At 38.1% G+C, this 24,135-nt stretch overlaps 2 protein-coding genes across 5 annotated transcripts in view; one reads left to right on the top strand and one right to left on the bottom strand.

The window, feature by feature from the left end:
- Positions 1-24,135, bottom strand: part of FAM227B (family with sequence similarity 227 member B) — a 176,479-nt gene that overhangs the window by 55,723 nt on the left and 96,621 nt on the right. The window lies entirely within an intron of this gene.
- FGF7 (fibroblast growth factor 7) overlaps positions 16,758-24,135 on the top strand; it is a 51,536-nt gene continuing 44,158 nt past the window's right edge. The window contains exons 1-2 of one of the 4 annotated variants that reach the window (XM_075007239.1): positions 16,758-16,959; positions 18,024-18,233. In XM_075007239.1, coding sequence (XP_074863340.1) covers positions 16,920-16,959; positions 18,024-18,233 — 250 coding nt within the window. In that variant the 5' untranslated portion in view covers positions 16,758-16,919. Of the gene's footprint in view, positions 16,960-17,648; positions 18,234-24,135 lie in introns of all 4 variants that reach the window. The other 3 variants (XM_075007236.1, XM_075007237.1, XM_075007238.1) reach the window with 3 other exon arrangements.

Below are 24,135 nucleotides of genomic sequence, written 5' to 3' on the forward strand. Positions count from 1 at the left end.
CACAAGTAGGGAAACAGAGTACTTGGAGAACTAAATTTAATCTCTACACAGGATCCATCACATTGCTAGTTACTGATGTGTTTTCCCATTCTCAGAAACTACTGGAGAAACCCCTGTGATGGCTGTCAATATTGTAAATGCATTGGAGAAACCCCATGACATGGCTGCCAATTTTGTAAAAGGTCTAAGAACTCCTTCCGCTTCCAAACATTCCTAGAAAACCTTAGGTTTGGGAATTTGGCTAACTCTTACCTGAAAGAGCAAAGGACTGGGGACAAAATAGACTTCTGGGTAAAAAGGAGAAAGGGGAGAAAGGGCTTTGGGGCAATCAAGAACCGATTTTAGACTTGCCAACCCATAAACAGAAATACATCTTCAACACAATATTAAGAAATATATGTTAAGCTCAATCAGCTTTTCAACCAAATTCATTTTAGAGCCAAGAAAACAACGGCTCATAGCCGAGATTGTCTGGAGCCAGCCAATGTGTTCTTCAGTGCTAACAATAGCATAAAAAGGCACGATTTTCAAAAAGGGGATTTTACTAAAAATGTGGTTAAATAGGAAAAAGCCGCCTGTCAACATCAATAAATAGTGTTGTATTAACTTCTCTGAAAAGCTTAATTATTTTATTCTGTGGTTTGTTAGTTGACTCTGTCCATTTAAAAAAAAATTGTGGCTGAATGTGTCATGTCTGCAACATGCCATGTTCTGCACATAGCCTATTGCATTTCAGCATGATAGCCATAGCACAGGAGCTGGTTAAATTATTTATTATTAAAAAATTCCATTAATGTAGATACTTTGGCTGTGTCTATACTTACAAAAAACTTCGAAATGGACATGCTAATGGCCAAATCAAAGAATACTAATGAGATGCTGAAATGAATATTCAGCACCTCATTAGCATGCCGCCAGCTGTGGCACTTCAAAAGTGCCGCAGTTATCTCGCCCGTGGCTTGTCTACATGGGGGTCCTTTTCGAAAGGACCCTGCCAACATCAAAATCCCCTTATTCCTACCAGCTGAATGGAATTTTTTTGTAAGTGTAGACATGGCCTTTGAGTCAGTTGTAAATCAGTCCTGATTTCTATGGACGTAAGTGTACACTAAGGCTGAGTCTACGTGGCGCTCCGCCCACCACTGCTGTCCACAGAGCTATGCAAAATGAGTTTCTTGGGGTTGCAAATGGTGTGCTATTTGCACACTCACAGAGATCATTACTACAGCCCTGTGAGAGTTCAGTGTTGGCAGAAGGGGACTGGTGACAGAGGCAGGTTTAGTGGGCAGAGGCATGTCCACCCGGCCTCTGCAATGCCAGCACTCCCTTCTGCTGACACTGAACTCTCGTGGGGCTACGGTAATGAGCTTTGTGAGTATTCATTCCCGAGAAGCTCATTTTGCATAGCTCTACCAGCAGCAGCACTGGGCAGAGTGCTGTGTAGATATAGCCTAAATAGTTTGGAAGACCAAGCATTGGGATCGGGGGGCAGGTGGTTGGGAGGAGGGGAGCAAAATACTAAGTGTCCTGCCTGAGATCATTATGAGTATCAATGGTAGGGAAACTGTTTTTGTAGTGTGTGACTCTCCCTTTCAGTGCTGTGTATCTGATTTGTCAGTTTTTATTTCATTTTTTTTCTTTTAATCTCTGTGTTATAAAACTGTCTATGCTGTACTGGAAAGGGCATATCTCTAGACCTGAGGACATGGGTCTGCCTCACGAAAGCTCATCACCTAATAAATTATGCTGTTTGTCTTTAAAGTGTTACAGGACTGCTGGTTTGTTTTATTAGAATACAGACTAACACAGCTAACTTTCTGTCACTATTCAACATGCAAGGCACTCCATTTTCACAGTCAACTTAAAGAACTGTTGGTCATAGCCAGTAATAGCTGTCCTAAAAAGTATGGATGTGCTTTATTTTAGTAATATTACCATTTCAATAGTAGGGAAGGTCAGGAGGTAGACTATTGCTGCTTGTCTATTTAAGAAAGTATTGAAGTCTGATTCTGGCAAAATTCATTCTGTGCTGATGCCATAGGGAAAGGTATCCCCCTTCTGACACATCGGCAACATAGGTTTTTAAAATCCCATGACTGTTTATCTGTGTATGGATAGATTAGCTCCAGGCTCAAATCTTGGCAGTTATAGTGTGTGTTACAAACAAAGATGTCGGGGCTGGGGGCGGGGTGGGCATTGTTTGGCTGAGATAGGAACGAACTGTAAATGTTCTGTCTGGTGTGTATATTAAAAGTCCTAATCTGTTTGAATGAGTAAATACCTCACCCTGCTTAAAGCCAGTTAGCCCAACTAAAGCAGTGCATCTATGGCAGATTTTTATTTTACCACAGTGGCTCTAAATGCAAAAGGCACTCTGGGATTATAGTTTTCACCTCTTTCATCAAATTGTTGATGTATTTGACCTATTAATACAAATGTTTTCTCCTAGAACATTTTTACCTATTTTTTCTAAAGCTTAAACCTCAACATTTTGAAACTACACAGTGCATTTTTGCATCATTGCCCCTCTGTGTCCTTCCCTAGTACCATACTAGATTGCCTAATAGTTTTTTTCTGGCCCTTAAAAAAATCTCTGTGAAATTAGTGGAAAGCAATGTAAAATGGATGCCTACCAATGGCTACCATATGAGTATTGGAAGTAGTGATGAAAATTGGGGATCCACTGTAAACCAATATTTACCAGAGGGCTTTATTTTTTATTTTTATTTTTTGAGAGGCAACTTTTTAAAAACCAGCTAATGCTGAAAATAACGATGCTTCAAATGTTACTGTACCAATTTTTTGGTCTTCAGCTTTTGCCAGACCATTTTTCCTGCATTACTTATTCAAGTTATCATTTTTCCTACTGACTTATCTAACTATCAAATGTGGAAGCATTCTGTCTTTTTATTGTAAGCCCAGATCATCAGATCATCTAAAGTAGATATTTTAATCAATTTGTAAATGAAACTCCTATCAAATCAGATATAGCCACATCAGGAATAACCAACAATAACAAAGTGTAGTAAATTGTGTAGAACAATTTATGTTTAGAGATCAAACTTTTCCTCTTTTTCACTTTGCAATTAAGTGCTCTCTTCAATATTGTAATTTATCAAAATTTACCTAGTTTACATATAAAACCAGATTTATAGGAAAGCTCTAAACAACATTAGTTCCATTCTCCCACTTAATTTTTGGTGCATCCCTTACATCAGCTGATGTTTATTTATCATCTAAATAGATAGTAGTTTTGATATGGCACCCCTTGGTGACTAACTGGTGTCTTTGTCTCCTAGTGACAAATTACAAATAATACAAATAAAAGGTATTACTGTGGAAAAGCGTTGCTCCTGTTCTAAAATGATTTACATAATTGCTTGTTCTTTGCAACTAGCTTAGCAGTGGAGCTGGATATTCTCCCCACATCCCACACCCTTTGTATTGTTTTAAAAATACATACAGTAGACTTCCGCTAATCTGGAACCTTTGGGACCTAAATGGTGCTGGATTATCAGATATACTGGCCTATCAGGAGGTACTATAAGATGGTTTTATATCTCTATGTCTATATATACTGTATATAAAGTCTTTTTAGCCCTTTTTATTGTGCATACTTTATACAGCATACTGTAATATTTTAATTTTTAACCCTTTTTTGCCCTTTTAATTGCACATACTGTAATGCAGCTGATGCTGCTGTTGCCATGTGACTTGTTTTTTGCCAAAGCCCACTCACTAGGCTCTTGCCATTTTGATGCTGGACTATTGGGAGTGCCATACAATTGGATGCCAGTCTACTGGAGTTTTACTGTAACTGGATATTATATAACTAGTTGTAGAGGCTTAGGAAAGGTCTTTCTGCTGCTGCTTTTGAAAAGTCAATCATAAAATATATAAGAACAAATACTAAGAGTTTTTGCAATCTCCTGTATCACTTTATGTTATTTTTCATATGTTTGTGCTCATTAATCCTGTCTGCTTTAATGCCAGGCCTGCGCTAATAACAGCAAGCCACTGGCAAGGAGGTCTAGCTAAACTAGAAGATTTGTGACAATTGTGAACAACAGATTATAGAAAGGTGTCAGTGTTAAACCAAGGATGAAATCCTGGTCCCCTGGTAAACAGGATTTCATCACATAAATTGACTAGGCAAACGTGCCTTAACACTATACCATATCATTTCATATAATATATATATTATATATGATATAATAGAGGTGTATTAGTACAAAGAGAATTACAAATATTTTCTTTTACATCCGTCTTTAGTACGAAGTTCTCTACTCCTCTACAGCATGACTATTTGCTATGCAAGTCTTTAATGACCTAAACACAAGTGCAACCTATTTAGAATCTGCAAACCAAAATATTTATATAGTTGAGTCCTTCTAGTAACTTCTAGTAACTAGTCCTTCTAGTAACTTCCAACCTATGACTCTCAGTGTCTATTGTATATATAGTGTATATACAGTGCAGTTAACAAAATACTGTGGTTTTTGTGGATATGTGCTAGTGAATGGACAAAGAATGGCTGAGGTTTTCCATAGCAAAGTTATATTCAATAGAGGAAAATTGATTTAAATAAATATAGATTGGTAACCTGTAGAAATTCCACGCCCCCTAAAATGTCTGCCCCAAAATCTACTATATAGTTGAGTTTGTGTGTCTATCTATGTGTGTGTTCAACCAGTCATCTTTGAGTCCATTTGTTCAAGAACTCTTCCTACTAAGAGGGTAAGAGCTAGAACCACCAAATTTGGTACACAGCTTCCTCTTATAAGCCGTGTATACACGTGCATGCTACTTCGAAGTAGTGGCACTAACTTCGAAATAGCGCCCGTCACGGCTACACGTGTTGGGCGCTATTTCGATATTAACATCGACGTTAGGCGGCAATACATCGAAGCCGCTAACCCCATGAGGGGATGGGAATAGCGCCCTACTTCGAAGTTGAATGTCGAAGTAGGGCACGTGTAGACGATCCGCGTCCTGCAACATCGAAATAGCGGGGTCCGCCATGGTGGCCATCAGCTGAGGGGTTGAGAGACGCTCTCTCCAGCCCCTGCGGGGCTCTATGGTCACCGTGTGCAGCAGCCCTTAGCCCAGGGCTTCTGGCTGCTGCTGCGGCAGCTGGGGATCCATGCTGCATGCACAGGGTCTGCAACCAGTTGTTGGCTCTGTGGATCTTGTGTTGTTTAGTGCAACTGTGTCTGGGAGGGGCCCTTTAAGGGAGTGGCTTGCTGTTGAGTCCGCCCTGTGACCCTGTCTGCAGCTGTGCCTGGCACCCTTATTTCGACGTGTGCTACTTTGGCGTGTAGACGTTCCCTCGTAGTGCCTATTTCGATGTGGTGCTGTGCAACGTCGATGTTGAACGTCGACGTTGCCAGCCCTGGAGGACGTGTAGACGTTATTCATCGAAATAGCCTATTTCGATGTCGCTACATCGAAATAAGCTACGTTGATGTAGGCTTCACATGTAGACGTAGCTATAATAACTTAAAGCATGGTCAGATTTTTGTTGAGACAGGACAGTGGGATAGGGTGTGGAATGTGTTTGTTTCTCATCAAAATGGAAAGTGAGGGGTCTGGTACAGGGACAGTGATATTCCAGGATGACCACAGAGGGGCAGCAAGCAAGCATGTCCCCAATAGCCCTGGTGAGCAGGGACCAGCCCCAATAACCTGCTGTCTGGGCAGCATGCCCCCAACAGCCTTGAGCTAGCTCTGGGGAGCAACATCGCCAGCTACCCCACCCCCTTCTCTGAGCCTCCCCACACCTCCCAACCCCCTGCTCTCACTTCTGCACCCCCACACCTCTAACCCTCTGCCCCGATCTCCTCACATCTCCAAGCCCCTTCATCCTCATTCCTGCACCTTCTATTCTCCTGGATTCCTGTCCTGAAGGACCCAAGCAACTCTGGGTAAATCTTCTAGTATCTCTATATTAGAGAGCAAGTCAAATCCTCAGCTGGTATTCACTGCCATAGTGCCATTGAAATATGGGTCACACTTACACATTCTGATTTTATATAACATATTATTATACACACACACAAAACTATGCTAAAAGGACATTATTAAGGTCAATACATCAAGTGCTCAAGAGTCCAGGCACAATGGCCCACCATGCAGCAAATCCCTGCTCCAATGCATGGTAGCACTAGAACTTTTCAAAGAAGAGAACATCAGAACATAATATTGAGCAAAACAAAATATTTTTACTAGTCATGTTGTCAGAAACACCTGAACTGTTTTGGCTAAAGTTTAAAGGGAAAATCATCTTTAGGCAGACATCCAGAAGATCATTTCAGATCATCATTTCAGCCCCATCATTAGTTATAATTAACTATAAACAAGGTCTTATAGTGGAAAGTGTCAGGAAAGCTTAAGAGTAGACCATGCTAGAAGTACTAGCTATAATACTGAGGTAGGACATGAGACAAGCATAGATAACTCAGGAGAAGAGGTTAGTAGGTGGAAGAACTTGGATTTGAGTAAGTATCTGAGGGAAAGAGGATGTTTGTACTCAAAGAAAGAAGTTATTCCACATACCAGAGGAGCAGGAAAAAAGATTGGCTGTAATAATATCATATGGATGTGCTGCTGACAGCAGCACAATTGGTAAAACCATCTCATATACCATCTCTCTTTGCCATACAGCTCCATTACCCCATTGCAAAAGTTGTCAAATGATGGTGGTGACAAAGGGATACAATGTATTAGATTCAAAGTGGTTTATAAAGGGTGCCTTGTATGTTTGTATATACACAGGTTTACTTTAAAATACTGGAGATTCACTTGCCTTTATATTTAGAATATCAAAATATTTCATATTAGGGTTGTCATTTTTAATAAGATCTAATACTGGAATAATATTTTTTTAATTTGTTTTTAGGCATGTGTTAAATTGTGAAACTGACTTGATATGTCTTATTAGCATCTTTCTGGCACAAACAACATTTCTAAGGGAACTGGATAATAATATGCATTCAGTAGGGCACATTATTTTATCTGAACAGATGCTAACTGATAGTTACTACAGGTCTACAGATAATTTGACCTTTAATATAATCAAGATGTAATTGCATCATGTAACTTTTCACTATGACCAGATTTTAATTAGAAACTATTTGAATAGGAGGATAATTTTGCATTTTCAATCAATCTTTGTTCAATTATTCATATAGGTAGCATTAGTGGAAGAAGTTGATCTTCAAAGCAGCCGTCTTAATCCAGTGAAAAGCAGGCTATGGGAGTCTGCTCTCTGAAGAATTCAGACAGTTCCCAATTAGAAGGAACACAAAGTAATTGTCTCAGATTAAAAGTCTAGCAAATAGACAATCTAATGATGGGCATTTTATCATTGTGGCAACAGTTCTTTATTCTTGCTTTAAACTTTTGTAAATAATTTTTTTTCTGTGTTAAAGGGCTTCTAGTACCCATTTAATGCTTTGACCGGTAGAATAATTTGCAGGAATCATCATTCAATTCAGTACTTAGCACATGGATCCTCAAAGAGGATTACAAAGTGCTAGTTTAATTGGACATATACAATCATAAATGATATGAACTTGCTTGCACAGGCTGCTGTTGCTTATAGACTCATTTAAATTTTTGCCTAGCTTTAGAGATAAACATAGGTTTCTCTTATACCAAGAAGTCCTGTAGCACCTTAAAGATTAATAAATTAATTAGGTTGTTAACTGGCTCAGCTATATTTTAACCATTATAAAGTTAGTAGCAATACTTTTTTGTTCTTTAAATAAACATTTCAACAAAGATATAGGAAATGTTTGCAATGAAGTTTTACACAAAATATCTGTTTACTAAAAGATGGTGTCCATATTAAAAATTAAAATATGCTACATATCAAAAACAAAAAAAATTTATGATCTACTTAAGGTCGTGGAAAGTTGCATGTGTTAACTCTTTAAGTTTTCTGTTCAAAGTAAAATTTGAGTATAGAACGCTGGTCAGGTAAACTCCAACTTAGCAGAAATAAACAATCTCCTCAATAATGAGACTAAATTGTTGTCTCCTGTAGAAAATAGAATATCAGTTCTAGTTTCGCTACCTTCTTCAAAAGCCTTATCCTAAAATCTGTTCTAATCTTAAATTTTTGATAGTCCCACTCAGTGTTCCTTGACACTGTAATAAATGAATGGACTCTACAGTGAAGATTGCCAGTAGTGCTAATTAAAAGCTTTTGTAACCATGGGTACTACACAGGCTTCACTCAGAGGAAACCATCCATCTCCAAAAATGCTAATCACTGGGATTCCACTCTTTCATGTCAGTCTGCCACTCAAAAAAGTCAGCTTCATAATGACCTGTCCTCTTGGCCAATTAAGCCTGGACGTATCTCCTTCAGAATGCTATTTTAGGATGAATTAAGATATTTCCTCCAAGGTCCTTAATTTCCCCTAAATAAATGCAAGAAAAAACAAATCACTGGAGATAATTTATGAAAATAAAAAAAGGATACAGTCATTAGATAAATTATTTGTTTGAAGTGTTCTGATACCTGCTAGTAAAATACTAATTTCTAATTTTCCTCAAAACCCAAATCCATCCCATATTGCCAAAATCTGGATGTTTACAGCAGCTGACTAATAGATAATGCTGAGGCTCATGGGTTTAGCTTTGCAAAATATTTGAGGAAAACTTTATGATAAAAATTTTTTCAGCACACAGTTGTACTCCACATGCCACATCTATACAAAATTATGATTTCAAAATCTGATGCCAGTTACCAAATGGAAACAAACTTACATTTGTGTATTTTTAATCCATTCAATAGCATGGTATCTAGGCTGAAAAATAAAAGTAGCAACAATTCCAAGCAGAAGTTGCATGTTCCCCTTCTCTCAATTGTTTATAGAGGGTTCCTTATGCTTTAATCTTGAGAGATGTTTCCAGATGTTCTGCAGCTGTCATTATCAAGGAAAGGATAAAGAGCAAATAGGCTTTTCAGAGCATCCTCAGTCCTGATTTGTGGTAATAGAGAGCTTTGCAGCTGTGCCTAATACTGCTCCTGTGACCTAGGAATTTTACCCTGATCTCCAAGGCAGACAGGTTCTATCCCACTGCAGGCTCTGAAGACTTGCAATAGCAATCCTGAAGCAGATCAGGAACAGCACAGGAAAGTATCAGAGTGCAGAGGACCAGTGTATTGTGATCTTAGTTAATGTTTCTTAGTAGACAGACCATTGCACATTGGATCAATGGAAATGTCTATATTGCTTTCACAGTCAAACCAAGAGGAACATAACAAAAAAGCAGTCCAATAGCACTTTAAAGACTAACAAAGTAATTCATTAGGTGATGAGCTTTCGTGGGACAAACCCACTTTTCCAGCTCATAGCCATACCAAAACAGACTCAATATTTAAGGCACAGAGACCCAAAAATAATAATCAAAGTTGACAACTCAGAAAAATATTATCAAGGTGAGCAAATCAGAGAGCAGAGGGGCAGAAGGGTGGGGGAGTCAAGAATTAGATAAAGCCAAGTATGCAAAAGAGCCCCTATAATGAGCTAGGAAATTCCCATCCTGGTTCAAACCACATATTAATGTGTCAAATTTGAATATAAAAGAGAGTGCAGCAGCCTCGCTTTCCAAACTGTTGTGAAAATTCCTCTTCAGTAAAACGCAGACTTTCGGGTCATTATTAGAATGGCCCACTCCATTAAAGTGCTGGCTGGCAGGTTTGTGAACCAGGAGTGTTTTTATGTCTGTTTTATTCCCATTACTTCTTTGTCTAAGAGAGTTTGAAGTCAGTCCAAAATACAAAGCGTCTGGGCATTGTTGGCACACAATGGCATATATGGTGTTAATTGAGGAATATGAGAATGTTCCCATGATTCTGTGAATAACCTGGTTAGGTCCAGGGATGGTATCTCCAGAATAGATATGTGGACAAAGTTGGCAACAGGCCCTGTTGCAAGGAAAAGTTCCAGGATTGGTGTTCCTGTGGTATAGACTGTGGTTGTTGGTGAGAATTCTCATAAGGTTGGGCAGTTGTCTGTAGGAGACAACAGGCCTGTCACCCAGAGCCTTCTGGAGTGTGGCATCCTGATTAAGCATAGGTTGTAGGTCTTTAATAATGCATTGCAGTGGTTTGAGTTGGGGGCTGTAGGTAATAACCAGTGGTGTTCTGTTTTTGGCTTTTTTGGGCCTATCTTGGAGTAGCTGGTCTCTGGGTATTCATCTGGCCCTGTCAATTTGTTTTTTTTTTATTTCTCCTGGTGTGTAATTCAGGTTTATGAATATTTGGTAGAGATTTTGTGGTTTTTGGTCCCTGTCAGTAGGATTAGCACAAATGCACTTGTACCTAAGGGCTTGACTGTAAACAATGGATCTAGTTGTGTGTGCAGGATGGAAGCTAGAAGCATGTAGGTAAGTATAGCAATCATTGGGTTTCTGGTGGAGTGTGGTACTGATCAGGCTGTCCTTGATTTGTGCTGTAGTTTCCAGGAAACGTATCTCTCGCATGGAGTAGTCGAGGCATAAGTTGATGGTGGGGTGTAGATTGTTAGAGTCTATGTGGAATTCTTCTAGAGTCTCTATACCATGGGTCCAAATCATAAAGATGTCATCGATATATTGTAAATAGAGGAGGAATAATGGGGACCAGAGCTGAGGAATCATTGTTCCAGGTCAGCCATAAATATATTAGCATATTGTGGGGCCATACGAGTGCCCATAGCAGTTCCACTAATCTGGAGGTATAAACTGTCCCCAAATCGGAAATAATTGTGGGTGAGAACAAAGTTACAGAGGTCAGACACCAGATTGGCTGTGGCAACATCAGGGATGGTATTCCTGATTGCTTGTAATCCGTCTTCATGTGGAATATTAGTGTACAGAGCCTCTACATCCATGGCGGCAAGGATGGTGTTGTCAGGAACTTTTCTGATGTTTTGTAATTTCCTCAGGAAGTCAGTGGTATCTCAGAGATAGCTGGGAGTGTTGGTGGCATAGGGTTTGAGGAGGGAGTCCTCATAACTGGATAGTCCAGTGGTAAGGGTGCCAATACGTGAAATGATAGGGCCTCCAGTGTTTCCAGGTTTGTGGATTTTGGAAAGTAAATAGAATTATCCAAGTTGGGGCTCAGGTGGTGTGTCCAAGTGAATAAGGTCACTGAGTGAACAAGGCCCATTGCCAACTTTGTCCACATATATGTTCTGGAGATACCATCACTGGACCTAACCAGGTTATTCACAGAATCACGGGCACATTCTCATGTTCCTCAACTAAATCATATATGCCATCATGTGCCAACAATGCCCAGATACTTTGTATATTGGACAGACTTCAAACTCTCTTAGACAAAGAAGTAATGGGAATAAAACAGACATAAAAACACTCCTGATTCACAAATCTGTCAGCCACCACTTTAATGGAGTGGACCATTCTGTTAACGACCTGAAAGTCTGTGTTTTACTGAAGAGGAATTTTCACAACAGTCTGGAAAGAGAGGCTGCTGAACTCTCTTTTACATTCAAATTTGACACATTAACACATGTTTTGAACTGGGATGGGAATTTTCTAGCTCATTGCAGGGGCTCTTTTGCATACTTGGCTTTATCTAATTCTTGACTTCCCCCCCTTCCCCTTCTGCCCCTCTGCTCTCTGATTTGCTCACCTTGATAATATTTTTCTGAGTTGTCAACCTTGATTATTATTTTTGGTTCTCTGTGCCTTAAATATTGAGTCTGTTTTGGTATGGCTATGAGCTGAAGAAGTGGGTCTGTCCCATGAAAGCTCATCGCCTAATAAATTATTTTGTTGGTCTTTAAAGTGCTACTGGACTGCTTTTTTGTTTTGATAGTATATAGACTAGCATGGCTATGTCTCTATTACTATTCGAGAGGAACATATTACAGGAGCACATTCTGGAGTTAAAAAGGATATAGATCATGATGGATATTTGAGTACAATCTAGATGTGATATGGTGTGTGTGTGTGTGTGTGTGTGTGTGTGTGTGTACTTTTTTTCAAGTAGTTTTCCAGAGGGACAATAGTAACCTGTACTTAAGTACATTCCCCCAAAAGCAGATGGACTTTTACTCAAATAACTTTTTGGGTACTTTTAACTGTTTTCTATTCCCCACTCTAAACTTCCACTTTCTCTCCACCTACTGTAGGGAAATCCTTAAAGTAGCAATATCCCTTTTCTTCCAACTAGCTGGACAAGCACCCACTTGTATAAAGATTGGGCACAGTCATGAACATAGGGTAGGCACTGGTTAATTCATGGCTTGTTACAGCTACACTATCCCAGGAAATTTGGATTTGTGAAGGAAGGCCTTATTTGCTTAAGCATGTCAGGATGGTGTCTTTCCATCAAATAACATACAGTTGGGCTTGGTTTTCAGTAGGTCTAAAGTTTCATTGTATATTTATAATGTGTTTATTTAAAGCTGGAGCTTTGTTTTGAAAAGGTTGTTATTTGTGGGCAAAGCGAGGAAGAAAGTTGGAGGATGTGGCCACCAGCCATATTAAAATAACTGCTTGTTCACTGGTTGCACTTACAGCTTGTGCCTTATTTAAATTGCTTTTTAATTACATTTAATAGAAAGCTTCATAAATATTTGCGCTGAAGCTAAAGAACACACTGGATCAAAGGATTTACTTTACAGAGGCAGCAGGGATACAAGCAGAAAGCCTCTGCCTGGAGTAAGAGTATCTGTAGTTTTCTCAAAATGAAACCTCAGGTATGCTATGGGTTATATAAAAGTAAATGCCAGAGAAAGCAAAAATAAATTAAAAAACCCCCAAAGAAAAACAAAGGTTTTAAATGCCACAAATAGTTTTTGCCCAGCAAAGAAATGACACTTAAAAAATCCACATGTATGCTACTGTGAGAAGTAAAATACAGATAAGATTTTATCCTTGATCATTTGAAGGCACAATGTTCTCATTGCTGTCAGTCAGAATTCAGATCTAGGAGTGGAACTGAGAATGGATTTGTATAAATGGTTGGTGAGGTCTCTTTTTTGGCAATAGAGAAGGGATCAGTGGCCATGCTGATTTATTTGATTTATCCGTAGCTTTCAATATTAATCCATATTACTAAGTAATGTTGACTTGTCCAGTGAATCTTGTGGGAGTTGGGAAAGTAGTGGATTCACTATTCCTTTGTAAGATTTCCTGCACAGCATTGCTCATTTTCTCCAATAGCACTTAAATGGAGTCCTACATGATTTTGTCACCCTGCAGTTCAGCAGTAAACCAACAGAGTAGATTGTGAGATGCCTGGGACTGAGATTTCATCAACATTGACAGTAGAATTCAGCTTTAAATCTTCTTTTCACTGAACTTAGATTCCTGCTGTCTCATAAAGAATGGGAATCCAGAGGTAGAAACAGTAGTCTGGATGAGGCTTATTGGCAAGTGAAGACTTCTAAAGGACTTGGAGGAATTATATGCATTATTTTCCAGTGTTTATCATTGCAATGTGCTGTAGTATAAGGCTATTTCTGCAGTCTACTTAGACACTCCAGATCCAGTAGCACCTGCCTCCTTTGTGGGGCAAGATGGCATAACAAATAATGCCTGTGCTGCAGTCTTTCTACTGGTTTCTTTTCACTTCTGGATTGTAACTTAATATGTTAATGGAGGTCTTTAAACATCAGAGTAGTTACTCAAGAAGTTCTCAACTTTACAGCTTAGCCATCTCCACTACCATACTGAGTGGCTCTTGCCCTGGCCCCTAAATTTGAAAGCTCCACCACAGACAGCAGGGCTTTCTCATCGGAGTGCTCCACTTTGGAATTCACTTTTATTGGTAACCTCTGAGGATCCAGAATTAGAGAACTTGTGGCATGTAATTAGATAGACAAGGCCATATGCTTAGCAGATGTAAATCAGCACAGCTTCATTGACTTCAATGGAAGTATGTCAGCGCACACTAGCTGAGGATCTGGCCCCATTTTATTCAGTGCTTTATTGACTCATTTTGTTACATTCATAATCTCATGTTTGAAAAGTTGTGATTTATTCAGTATGGGAAGTGCCTAGTTATCACTGCAATAGAGACTAATTAATACGTAAGAAAGCAGCTTCCCTACACCTCTTCCCCGCCACCAAAATTCCAGATACAAAAAGAGCAGCATGGAACTTATTAGAAGATTCTTCTATTATTGCAACTGTGACAAATTCTTTTCATCCACACATGATGGGGGTGGCATTAGCCATGCTCTTTGAAAGGTAAACTACAGTAGAACCCTGAGATACGCGCACTCAAGTCATGCGTACCTCGGGTTAACGCGACTATGAGTGGCGGGCAGCCCAGAGCCTGACTCTGGACTGCTGCCACTGACAGGAGCAGCTTCTGCCCCTGCATGGAGTGGAGAAACCTGGCAAGGGTGGCAGCCTGACTCTTGGCTGCTGCCACTGACAGGAGTGGGGAAACAGGTCAGCAGCGCTGGTCAGTTTCCCCTCTCCTTTGAAGGGTGGGCAGCCCAGAGCCAGGCTCTTCGCTGCCTGCCACTCACAGGAGATAGGCAACTGACAAACAGTGCTGCTCAGTCAGTTTCCTGGCTCCCCGCAAGTTATGCGAAATTTGACTTATGCAGAGTTGTGCAGAAATGCAACCTCCACATAAGTGGGGATCCACTGTACAGCAAAAGCCACTCTTAAAGTGTCTAGTGGAGGCATTATGCCCCAGGCATTGTAGACCAGGAGAGGTGTATGCCACTGGATCTCTCCAGGGTGCATCAAAATATGAGACTGAATGAACTGGAAGTACGATCATCTAAACCTCATGAAGCTTTCCTGAATCTGGGTTGTGGGTGTAAATAAGAATTTCAAACTCACAATGATTTTGAATTGGTTTCACATGTTAGTAGCATTAACAAGTCAGAAATCTGAGGTGACAGAAAACATTTTGTACCTTTTGTACTTACTCCCTCAATGCACCAAAACAAGCAGTTATTTATTAATGCATAAACAAAGTTACTGCATGATTATTAGGTATTTGTTCAAAACTACAGTGATATAATTTGTCACTCAGATGTTTGGTCCTCTTTCTAATTATCCCTTCTGGTCTGGAGTGCTGCAGTAGTTCTCATCTTCCTATCTGGGTCTCCATTGCATGCTCATGTTAAAAATGTAGACTTGGGTAATGATTATAAAAATAAATTCTTAAGGGAGTTGGAAAATATCTAATTTTCTTTCCTGATTCCAGAAGTATTTTCACGTAAACCATTGTTCTTTCAGGTAACAATGATAAAATAGAATTCCTGGGGTCTCACTCTCCCTTTGCAGTATTTGAGTAAATCTCATTGATTTCAAGTGAACAGATAGGGAGTAGCAAATGGGGAATGCTCCAAGAGAGTTCTCAGAGAAGACATTGAACCATCAGAACTTTGAGAAAGGAAGTTACTCATATGCTCTGAGTTTGTATGTAGGTTGGGAGGATGGAAGGATAGGCAAGATGAAACAGAGACACCTGTGAGTGATAAGCATTGGAACGCTCCAAACTAAGTCATACATTATTAAACCCTCCTCACCAGTAGGTGGCACACACCATCCTTTAATGTTAATGGCTGTTAACTCATTAACAGTTCATTTCAATCAAGGTTAAGCATTCCAGTACACTAAATTATTCCCTAAGTCTCCTGAGAAAGTTGTGGATGAGGATAAGCATGACTATGTTACAATTACGTTACTATTTTCAGAGACCTCAGATACAGGTAAGTAATTTGCCCTTTTGCACAGTGCATTATAAGATTTCCCTATTCCTGATTACTAAAACCTTACAGAGAGATCTCTGTAAGAAAAGAATAGAATTTATATTAACCAAGATTAAAAAGTCATTGCTGTGCTCAGTGAAAATCAGATTGACGTCCCCATCAATCTGCATAAAAGATTTCAACATGTCTTATAATTGCTGGATTTCACCAAAATCATAACGAAATTTACAGGATGACGTGGAACACAGAGTTTAGACAACAGATTGATGACAACAGTTGAAAATAAATATGTTGAAACATAATGATAATATGTAGGTGTTATATTTGCCTTCCCAAAACTTAAGCCTGCAGGTCATTCATCCAACAGTGTGCTAGTATGGATAATATCTCTACTATTGCAACTTTTAATTCTCATGCTGCAATTTCTAGGAAGTATTCATTGAAGAAATGTAGAATATCATTGTGTTTTTCTCCAAGTGCTGGAAAAAGGCTAGATTGAATGAAATGTTTAGAACATACATTGTAGTTTGTCCATAACAGCCATTTAAATAGGAATCCTCTGAATTTTGTATGTGATTCTTCCTCATTTAAAAATCTACAGTAAAAAACATGATACACAACTCAGAATAGGCATCACACTTACCACCGGCACGAAATATTGTACCTGAGCATTTCAGATATTGAAAGGGATAGTAAGCAAAATATGTACCAATCAATCTGCGTAAAAGATATGGAGGAGAAATGAGGTGTGTGTGGTTTTGTTCAGAAGGATAAGGGAATACTGAACCAAATCAAAGAACAGAAGTGCTTTAACTGACATGAAAAGAAATTTTATCCAGCAATCACAGAAATCTATTTCTGGAAAGTAGGTACACACTTGGAGATTTAAAGCATAAACTAAGTGTATAGCTCCCTCTGATGACCGTAGGACACTACACAACATAAGTCTCCTTTTATTTTTGTGCATGCGTTCAACTGACAGCTGACTGGTTAAATTCTAATTGCTTCCAAATGAGGTCAGCAAAGGTATTTATCGAAAAGGACTGAACAACAGGCTCAACACACACGCACACATGCGCACATGCATATACACACCCCACCACTCTTGTGCATTCATTTATGGAAACAATTATAATTCTGCTGAAGTCTTTCTGGAGCTGAGAAAGTTTGTAGCTACAGTAGGGAGTCTCATGTTGCAAAAGACAGACAACAGAAATGGAATACTTGTGTATCCAGCTGTTATCAACAGGAACAAGTAAGTTATCTGTCCTTTAAAAGTGTGCTCAAGGCAGTCTAACAACTTATTACTTTCTCAGTTTTCTTGGTTGATCTATGTTAGAAGTAAACTTCCTGCTATTTTCTTTAAAAATCTACAAGTAACTGAACTACATATGTATAATGTATAAAAATACAGTCCCACAGGTATCTGGTCTGTTCTGACATTTAAACTAGAGAAGTGTGGGCAGTCCTCTAGGAAGAATGTGGCTCACTGCAAAGGTATAGGCATGAAGTAATCAAAAGTAAGAGATGCAACAGTAGCCTATCGTGTGTGATCTTAGTAGCTCGCTGAATCAACAGCTTTTTGAAAGCTCCATTACAGAACTACAAAAATATACTGAGGAAGTGGGTCTTACCCACAAAAGCTCATTACCTAATAAATAAATTTGTTAGTCTTTAAGTTGCTACAGGACTGCCTGTTGTTTGTGAAGCTACATACTAACACAGCTTCCCCTCTGAGACTTTAAGAATAGTACATAGTTCAAATGTGTGCTGATATTAAGAACTTGTAGATATATCTTGTATGTGTGCTTGTGTATGTTTTAAAATAAGTTCACATTTTCACTGTATAAAGTTAAAAGATTGTTGCTACTAATGCAGCATATCTTATAGTTTCACACATGTAACTATTGACCAGAAAATTTATCCATGACACTTTTCTTATAGATCTTTTACTTTCAGTGCAAGCAGCAAATTCAAGTAGTACAGAAGGTCATGACAACAGTTATTATAACCTGTTTCTTTAAAGGATATCCTGACTGAAAAGATATTTAAGGAGCTATCCTGTTTCAACATCAGTAACTATTAAGGAATAAGGATCAGAATTCTGGAAGAGGAAGCAATCTCAGTTAAATCAATCTACAACTCGCTGTAAAGACAGAAGGCAGGTCAATGACCTAGGAGCAACGATCTACTTGAGATTTAATTTTCATTATGTTGTTCATGAACACCCAGAACACTGCACTATAATGCACAAATGGATACTGACATGGATCCTGCCAACTTTGCTCTACAGATCATATTTTTACATTATCTTTCTAGTGGGCACTATATCTTTAGCTTGCAATGACATGACTCCAGAGCAAATGGCTACAAATGTGAACTGCTCCAGCCCTGAGCGACATACCAGAAGCTATGACTATATGGAAGGGGGGGATGTAAGAGTGAGAAGACTTTTCTGTCGAACTCAGTGGTATATGAGGATTGATAAAAGAGGCAGAATAAAAGGGACACGAGAAGCAAACAACTACAGTAAGTAATGTCTCTGCTTCTGAAATTTGTAGTGAAATGTTTTAAAATTTACGTAGTTGGCTTTTTTAATCCCTTCATCTATGATACTTTAACAATAATTTTGTGTAGTGTAGTGACCATCTATTAGACATGTTTTCCAATTAATCATACAGCAGGACATTTGGTATTGATTTTGAAATGCGTCACTTTAAATAATATGTTACCAGCATGTTGTAGATTTACCAATTTATTAGTGACAGCTGGTAACTATTAGCAAACAGAAAGCATATTTTAACAAGTGAATTAAGGTTGTACATCTGAAAATATATAACCACAAGCTCTATACGCATAAAATACTTATGAAATATGAAACCACATTGATGTAGCACTCAAACTACGAACAAGCTCAGTATGTGTGATTTAACAATAAAATGTATATTCAATATTAGAAAATTTAATTGAAAGAATTATGAAAATTACCCTTGAAAAACTATGTGGACAAATTGTGTGCTGGAAAAAAATTATTATTGCTTCTACAGCTTATAATTACTGATATAATGACAAAATATTCTCTTCTTTCACTTCCAACAACGATTAGTCATGCAGAGAGGGTGGACATTTAATATACTAACCATATTTATGGCATGGGGTACAGGTTTTTATAATAATCATGATCCATGTAAATCAAAATTTAAAATGATTTTCACATACCCTTTTAAAGCATGATGGTTGCAAATGCTGTTTTTGCCAATTTGACGATTTATGTATGGCATTGTAAATTTAGGCTAATTCTTCATCTACTTCAAGAAAATTGGTGATAATTTCCTTCAGTCAGAAGAAAAATACAAAATTATTATTATTATTTTAAAAAGTGTTAGAGGTATATGATCTAGTGAACAGTGTTAATAGGCATCTTAAGAACAAATCTCTGTCCAGTGTTGCTTTTAAATATTGTTCTGTTACTTGCCATAGAAATTAGGAAGCATTATATAACAGAAAAAAAATCAAAGCGCAAGAGATGATAATATGATTAATCATTTTTCAAATGAACATTTATTTTCTATTACAAATTCTTATTCTTTTCAAATACTATATCTGGTTTGTCTGCATCATGTTTATTTCGTGATTGCACCTAGCATTGGGCATCCTGCTTAACTCAAAAAGTTTTCTTTCCAAATTTTCCTGTTTCTTTTACAATTTCTATTTATAGCAGTCTCCTTTTCTCCAAATCATACATATTCATATGTCTTTGAAAATATAAAATATCAATTTGTTGGCTGTGGGCCAAATCCAAAGTTTTTTTTTTTGTTGGTTCTTACAACCACTGATTGACTTCTAGTGGGACATTGGCACAGTAAAGATCACAGGCCTATAGTCTACAAGAGAAATCATGGCGCACTGACTTCAACTGGGTGAGGATTTCATCTTAAATATTCATATAGAAAAATAGTCTTCTGATTTTTAGCAACATTGATGCATGCTTCTGTTATATTTATCTGTTTATTACTTTTATACTGTCTCTCTGGATGAGTTTATAGCATCCCGTGCAGTCAAATAATTATACATATTTGGTTTTCATGGTGTCATGCTCTCTAACCAATGTGTTGGTTGTAATTTAACATTATTTCAAATTCACGTAATAACTACAAAATCCTCAATATTTTATTTATTAAATCAGGTGTGATGTAAGGCAATGTCTTTGCCACAAGTAAGTTATGAACAGATATGCAGGAGGTCTCCCAGCATATTAAATTTAATATGCTTGCAGTACTTGTATGTATTAAGAAATGATTATTTTCGTGCTTTTGTTGGATAAGCAGGATAGAGAAGACAATACATAGATAGAGGTACTGGGGGGAAATCAATTTAGCAATAACAACATAGTATTTTCAGAGAACCTCCTGTGTATTATCATCACAAATATAAATCAGAACAAATTAATTCTATTTCCTCTTTAATTCAGATGTGTTTAATTCAGATGTCCAGAGTTTGGGTGGGTTTTTTGGAGCGGGGAAAGGGAGCTTACCCTCAATTCAAACGAATATGAAAGAAGCCTTTCTGGAGATATGTTTGTGGCCGTATACTAAAACACATTTCCAGACTGCTGAGATAAGAAAAAGATTGGACTAATTTGCTTTCCACCAGACAAATGTTATTTTTATGGTAGTCAACCCAGACATCTCTTATTTTTATCTAACTTATCTTTAAAATTATGTTTATTATCTAAATGGACAAATCCGCATGTGTAAACCTCACTCATCTCTATTCAGTGACTCGCTAGTTTGCAATGTTCAGTGCGGGAAGTGGTAAACCAAACTATTCATTTTCTCTGGATGGATGGTACCCCAGAAGAGTCACATCAAAGTCAACCACGTTAGTTTCTGTGGCTGGTAATGATTCAGTCATTGCTCTGAGAAATGTCTACATATTCTACACTGCCACTATATAATCTTAGAACAATGTAAAGATATTTAGTGGATTTTCTACATTTGAGAAAGGACACCCTAGCTTTTTCCATCAAGCTTTATTGGAAATGCTGATGTCAAGCACTGTAGTTTCCTATATCCTTAGAGTAAGAGAGAAGCTAAGTTAAATCCTGCCAGGAAGCTACAGATACAGAAGAAGAACCAAACACCCCTTTATTTGCTGGCTCACTGTTAGAAGTGTGAGATAAATTCAGAATCAAGTAATGAAATCACATTGTAAATATTTAAGTGTTAATGTGTTTTTAGTGTTAATGAAAGATGCCAGATTGACAATCACGCAGACAGAAATCACCACTTTATCCATGTACCATATCTTGTACAACATGGACATTAAGCAAAACAACCTTCCTTACAACTATAAATCTCTCAAGGATAGCATAACACCATCATGTTGCACTGGTAACTCCAGAAGGACCAAATACACAGTGATTCTTATATTAATCAAGATTATGGCAGAAATGTCACACAAAAACTTGGCCTTGTGAGACTTCTACTGTTTTGGTAAAAATTTTATAAGAACACTGCACAAGGTCTCAGCATAAATAATCAAACCCAAACACTAGTGCTAGTCCAACTCTAAATGCACCTCATTGAAATCTAACAAATTTAATCTAGAAGTGGACCAAACTGCTACATACTGTATACACATGAAAGAGAAGCCAACACTTCATTGTGAACACAGTAGAATAAAATTGTATAAATTGGATGTGGTAGCAATGCCAAGAATGAAAAATCATGTTTAATTGCATTCCCACAAATGTGATACAAAAGACATAGATGGCTGAACCATCTTATAATATCTCTTGCTGACCTGTAGCCATATCCTACATTCAGGACTTATCTACACTACTTTCCTACTTCGAAGGGAGGGTGGTAAGTAAGGTGTTGGGAATTTATTAATGAAATGCTGCTGTGCATATGCAGCACTTCATTAAGCAAATTCCCACCCCCCGTAGCAACTTCGAAGCATTAAACTTTGAATTGCCAGCTCGCGTCTAGCTGCAGCTCACTAACCAGTACTTCAAAGTGCCCAGGGTACTTCGAAGTCCCTTTACTCCTCAAAATTTTGAGTGTGAGCCATGGCTAGACATGAGCCAGCACTTCGAAGTTTAACACTTCGAAGTTGCCATGGGACAGGGGGTGGGGAGATTTGCTTAATGAAGTGCTGCATATCTACCGCAGCACTTAATTAATAAACTCCCAACACCCTACTTACCATCCTCCCTTCGAAGTAGGGAGGTAGTGTACACACAGCCTTAGTGTAGAAAAGGCATAGTTTATAATCTGAAGTTTAAGAATAGAATGTATCTAAGGAAACAAAAAGTCAGAAACACCATTATTACCAGGTAATTTTATCCTTAATCTAGGTCAGATTTTGAATCATCTATTCCCACTGGCAAATACTTACTCACATTAGAAGTCATGTTGAACCAAACAGCTCCCTGTTTTGAGTAAGAAGTTATGAGTTTGGACCTCTGTTATGTCTTGTGTCACCTCAAAACATCCAAGGAAGTATAGGAGATTGTATCTGCTGGTCAGAGGTTTGCAAGAGTTTATAATCTCTACTCATAAGAAAATTCTAGAATCAATCTACCTATAAAAAGTAAACACTGAATTTGAAATGTTTCTAAAAACATGCAAATTGTTTGGCTTGTAAATCAGTGGGTAAAGGACTGTCATCCACAAGGAAGTGCAAAGTGGATGTATTTCCGAATTAAATGTTATTATTCCTTGTGTATTTTTTTAAAAGAAGTCTTTATTTTTACATGGTTGTATGACTGGAATTTAAGCAAACAACCTAGAATTTTCCTGCAAGATCTGTTGCCATTCATATGATAAAAATAGAACTGGTGAAATATGAAAAAACAATTTTGCAAACTAATTTCAAAATAAATTTTCTAATTTTTTCACTTTTAAAAATATGTTCTGAATTTAAAAATACTTATAGAATACATTACTAATAAGGTTATCAAAATGGCCATCATTGTCTTTTCCCAAGAACTTTGTTAGTACATTTTTTAAAGACACTTCAATGACGTTTTCCAAAGAAAAAATGCATAACATTTTTGACAAAAAAGTGAAAAATTTCACAATCCTTATTTTTCATAACAATTATTTTTCACATAGACTTTTTTTTATAAATACATTTATCCTTTGAAAAGTTTTGACTAGGTAACATGAGAACATAAGACTGACCATACTGGTTCACACCAAAGGTCCTTCTAGTCCAATACCCTGTCTTCTGAGAGATTGGGGCTACACTGCCACTCCCCTTCAGAAGGAGCATATAAATGCAGTCATTCAAAAATGCTAATAAGGCACAGATTTAAATATCTTGTGCCTCATTAGCATACTCCTCCAGGATCTCTTGAAAAAGGCTGCTTTCAAAATGCAAACAGCTGTGTAGCCAGGGTTCCCTGGAAAGGAAACCATAATTTCAAAAGCATCCTTCTTCCCCAAAAAATTGGGAAGAAGGGTGCTTTCAAAATTGGGTTTTCCTTTTGAGGGAACCCCTGCTACATGGCTGTTTGCATTTTGAAAGCAGCCCCTTTTGAGAGAGAGATTCCAGTGGCATATGCTAATGAGGTCTGAGATATTTAAATCCACACCTTATTAGCATTTTCAAACAGCTGCATTTACATGCCCCTTCTGAAAGGGAGGGGAAGCATAGCCATAGCCAGTGTGTCCAATGCCAGATTCACTGAGCAGGATAAGGGGATTTCAAAAGTTGCAGTGTCCTTTTGACAAGGACCCCAGTGTAGCCACGTCGAGCCGCACGCTTTCGAAAGCGGTGCTTTTGAAGTGCTGTGGCCGGAAGCATCCTAATGCTAATGAGGCGCTGAATATTCAATTCAGTGCCTCATTATTAATCTTCGAAATGGCCATCAGCATGGCTATTTCGACGATTTGTGCCCATGCAGACACACCCTGTGTGAAGAAGTAACTTCTATTTGTTTTAAACCCACCTATTAATTTCATTTGGTGACCTTCAATTCTTATGTTATGGGAAGGAGTAAATAATTTTTCCTTGTTTACCACACCAGTCATGATTTTATAGCCCTTTATCTTAGCCCTTTAGGAGCAAGCTAAAAAAAAAAGAAACATGTGAGGGATGGTCTAGATGGTGCTTAGACTTGCCATGAGTGCAGGGGACCGAACTTGATGACTTCTTGAGGTTCCTCCAAGGTCTATCATTTTATGATTGCATGATCATATGCCCCATTAGTTATCACTTTTCCAGGCTGAAAAAATCCCAGTCTTATAATCTCTCTCTCTTTCCCTCTGTGTGTGCGTGTGTCTATCTATCTGTCTATCTATGTATCTATCTAAAGCCAGTAGATCTGGCCACTTGACTATTTCTCATGCCTTGGAAAATCCCACTGACTGCCTGCACCTCCTCCCTCTCACAGTCAGCAAATTGAGGAACAGCTAATAGG

Source organism: Carettochelys insculpta, chromosome 12 (genome assembly GCF_033958435.1).
Source record: "Carettochelys insculpta isolate YL-2023 chromosome 12, ASM3395843v1, whole genome shotgun sequence".
Taxonomy (NCBI): domain Eukaryota; kingdom Metazoa; phylum Chordata; order Testudines; family Carettochelyidae; genus Carettochelys; species Carettochelys insculpta.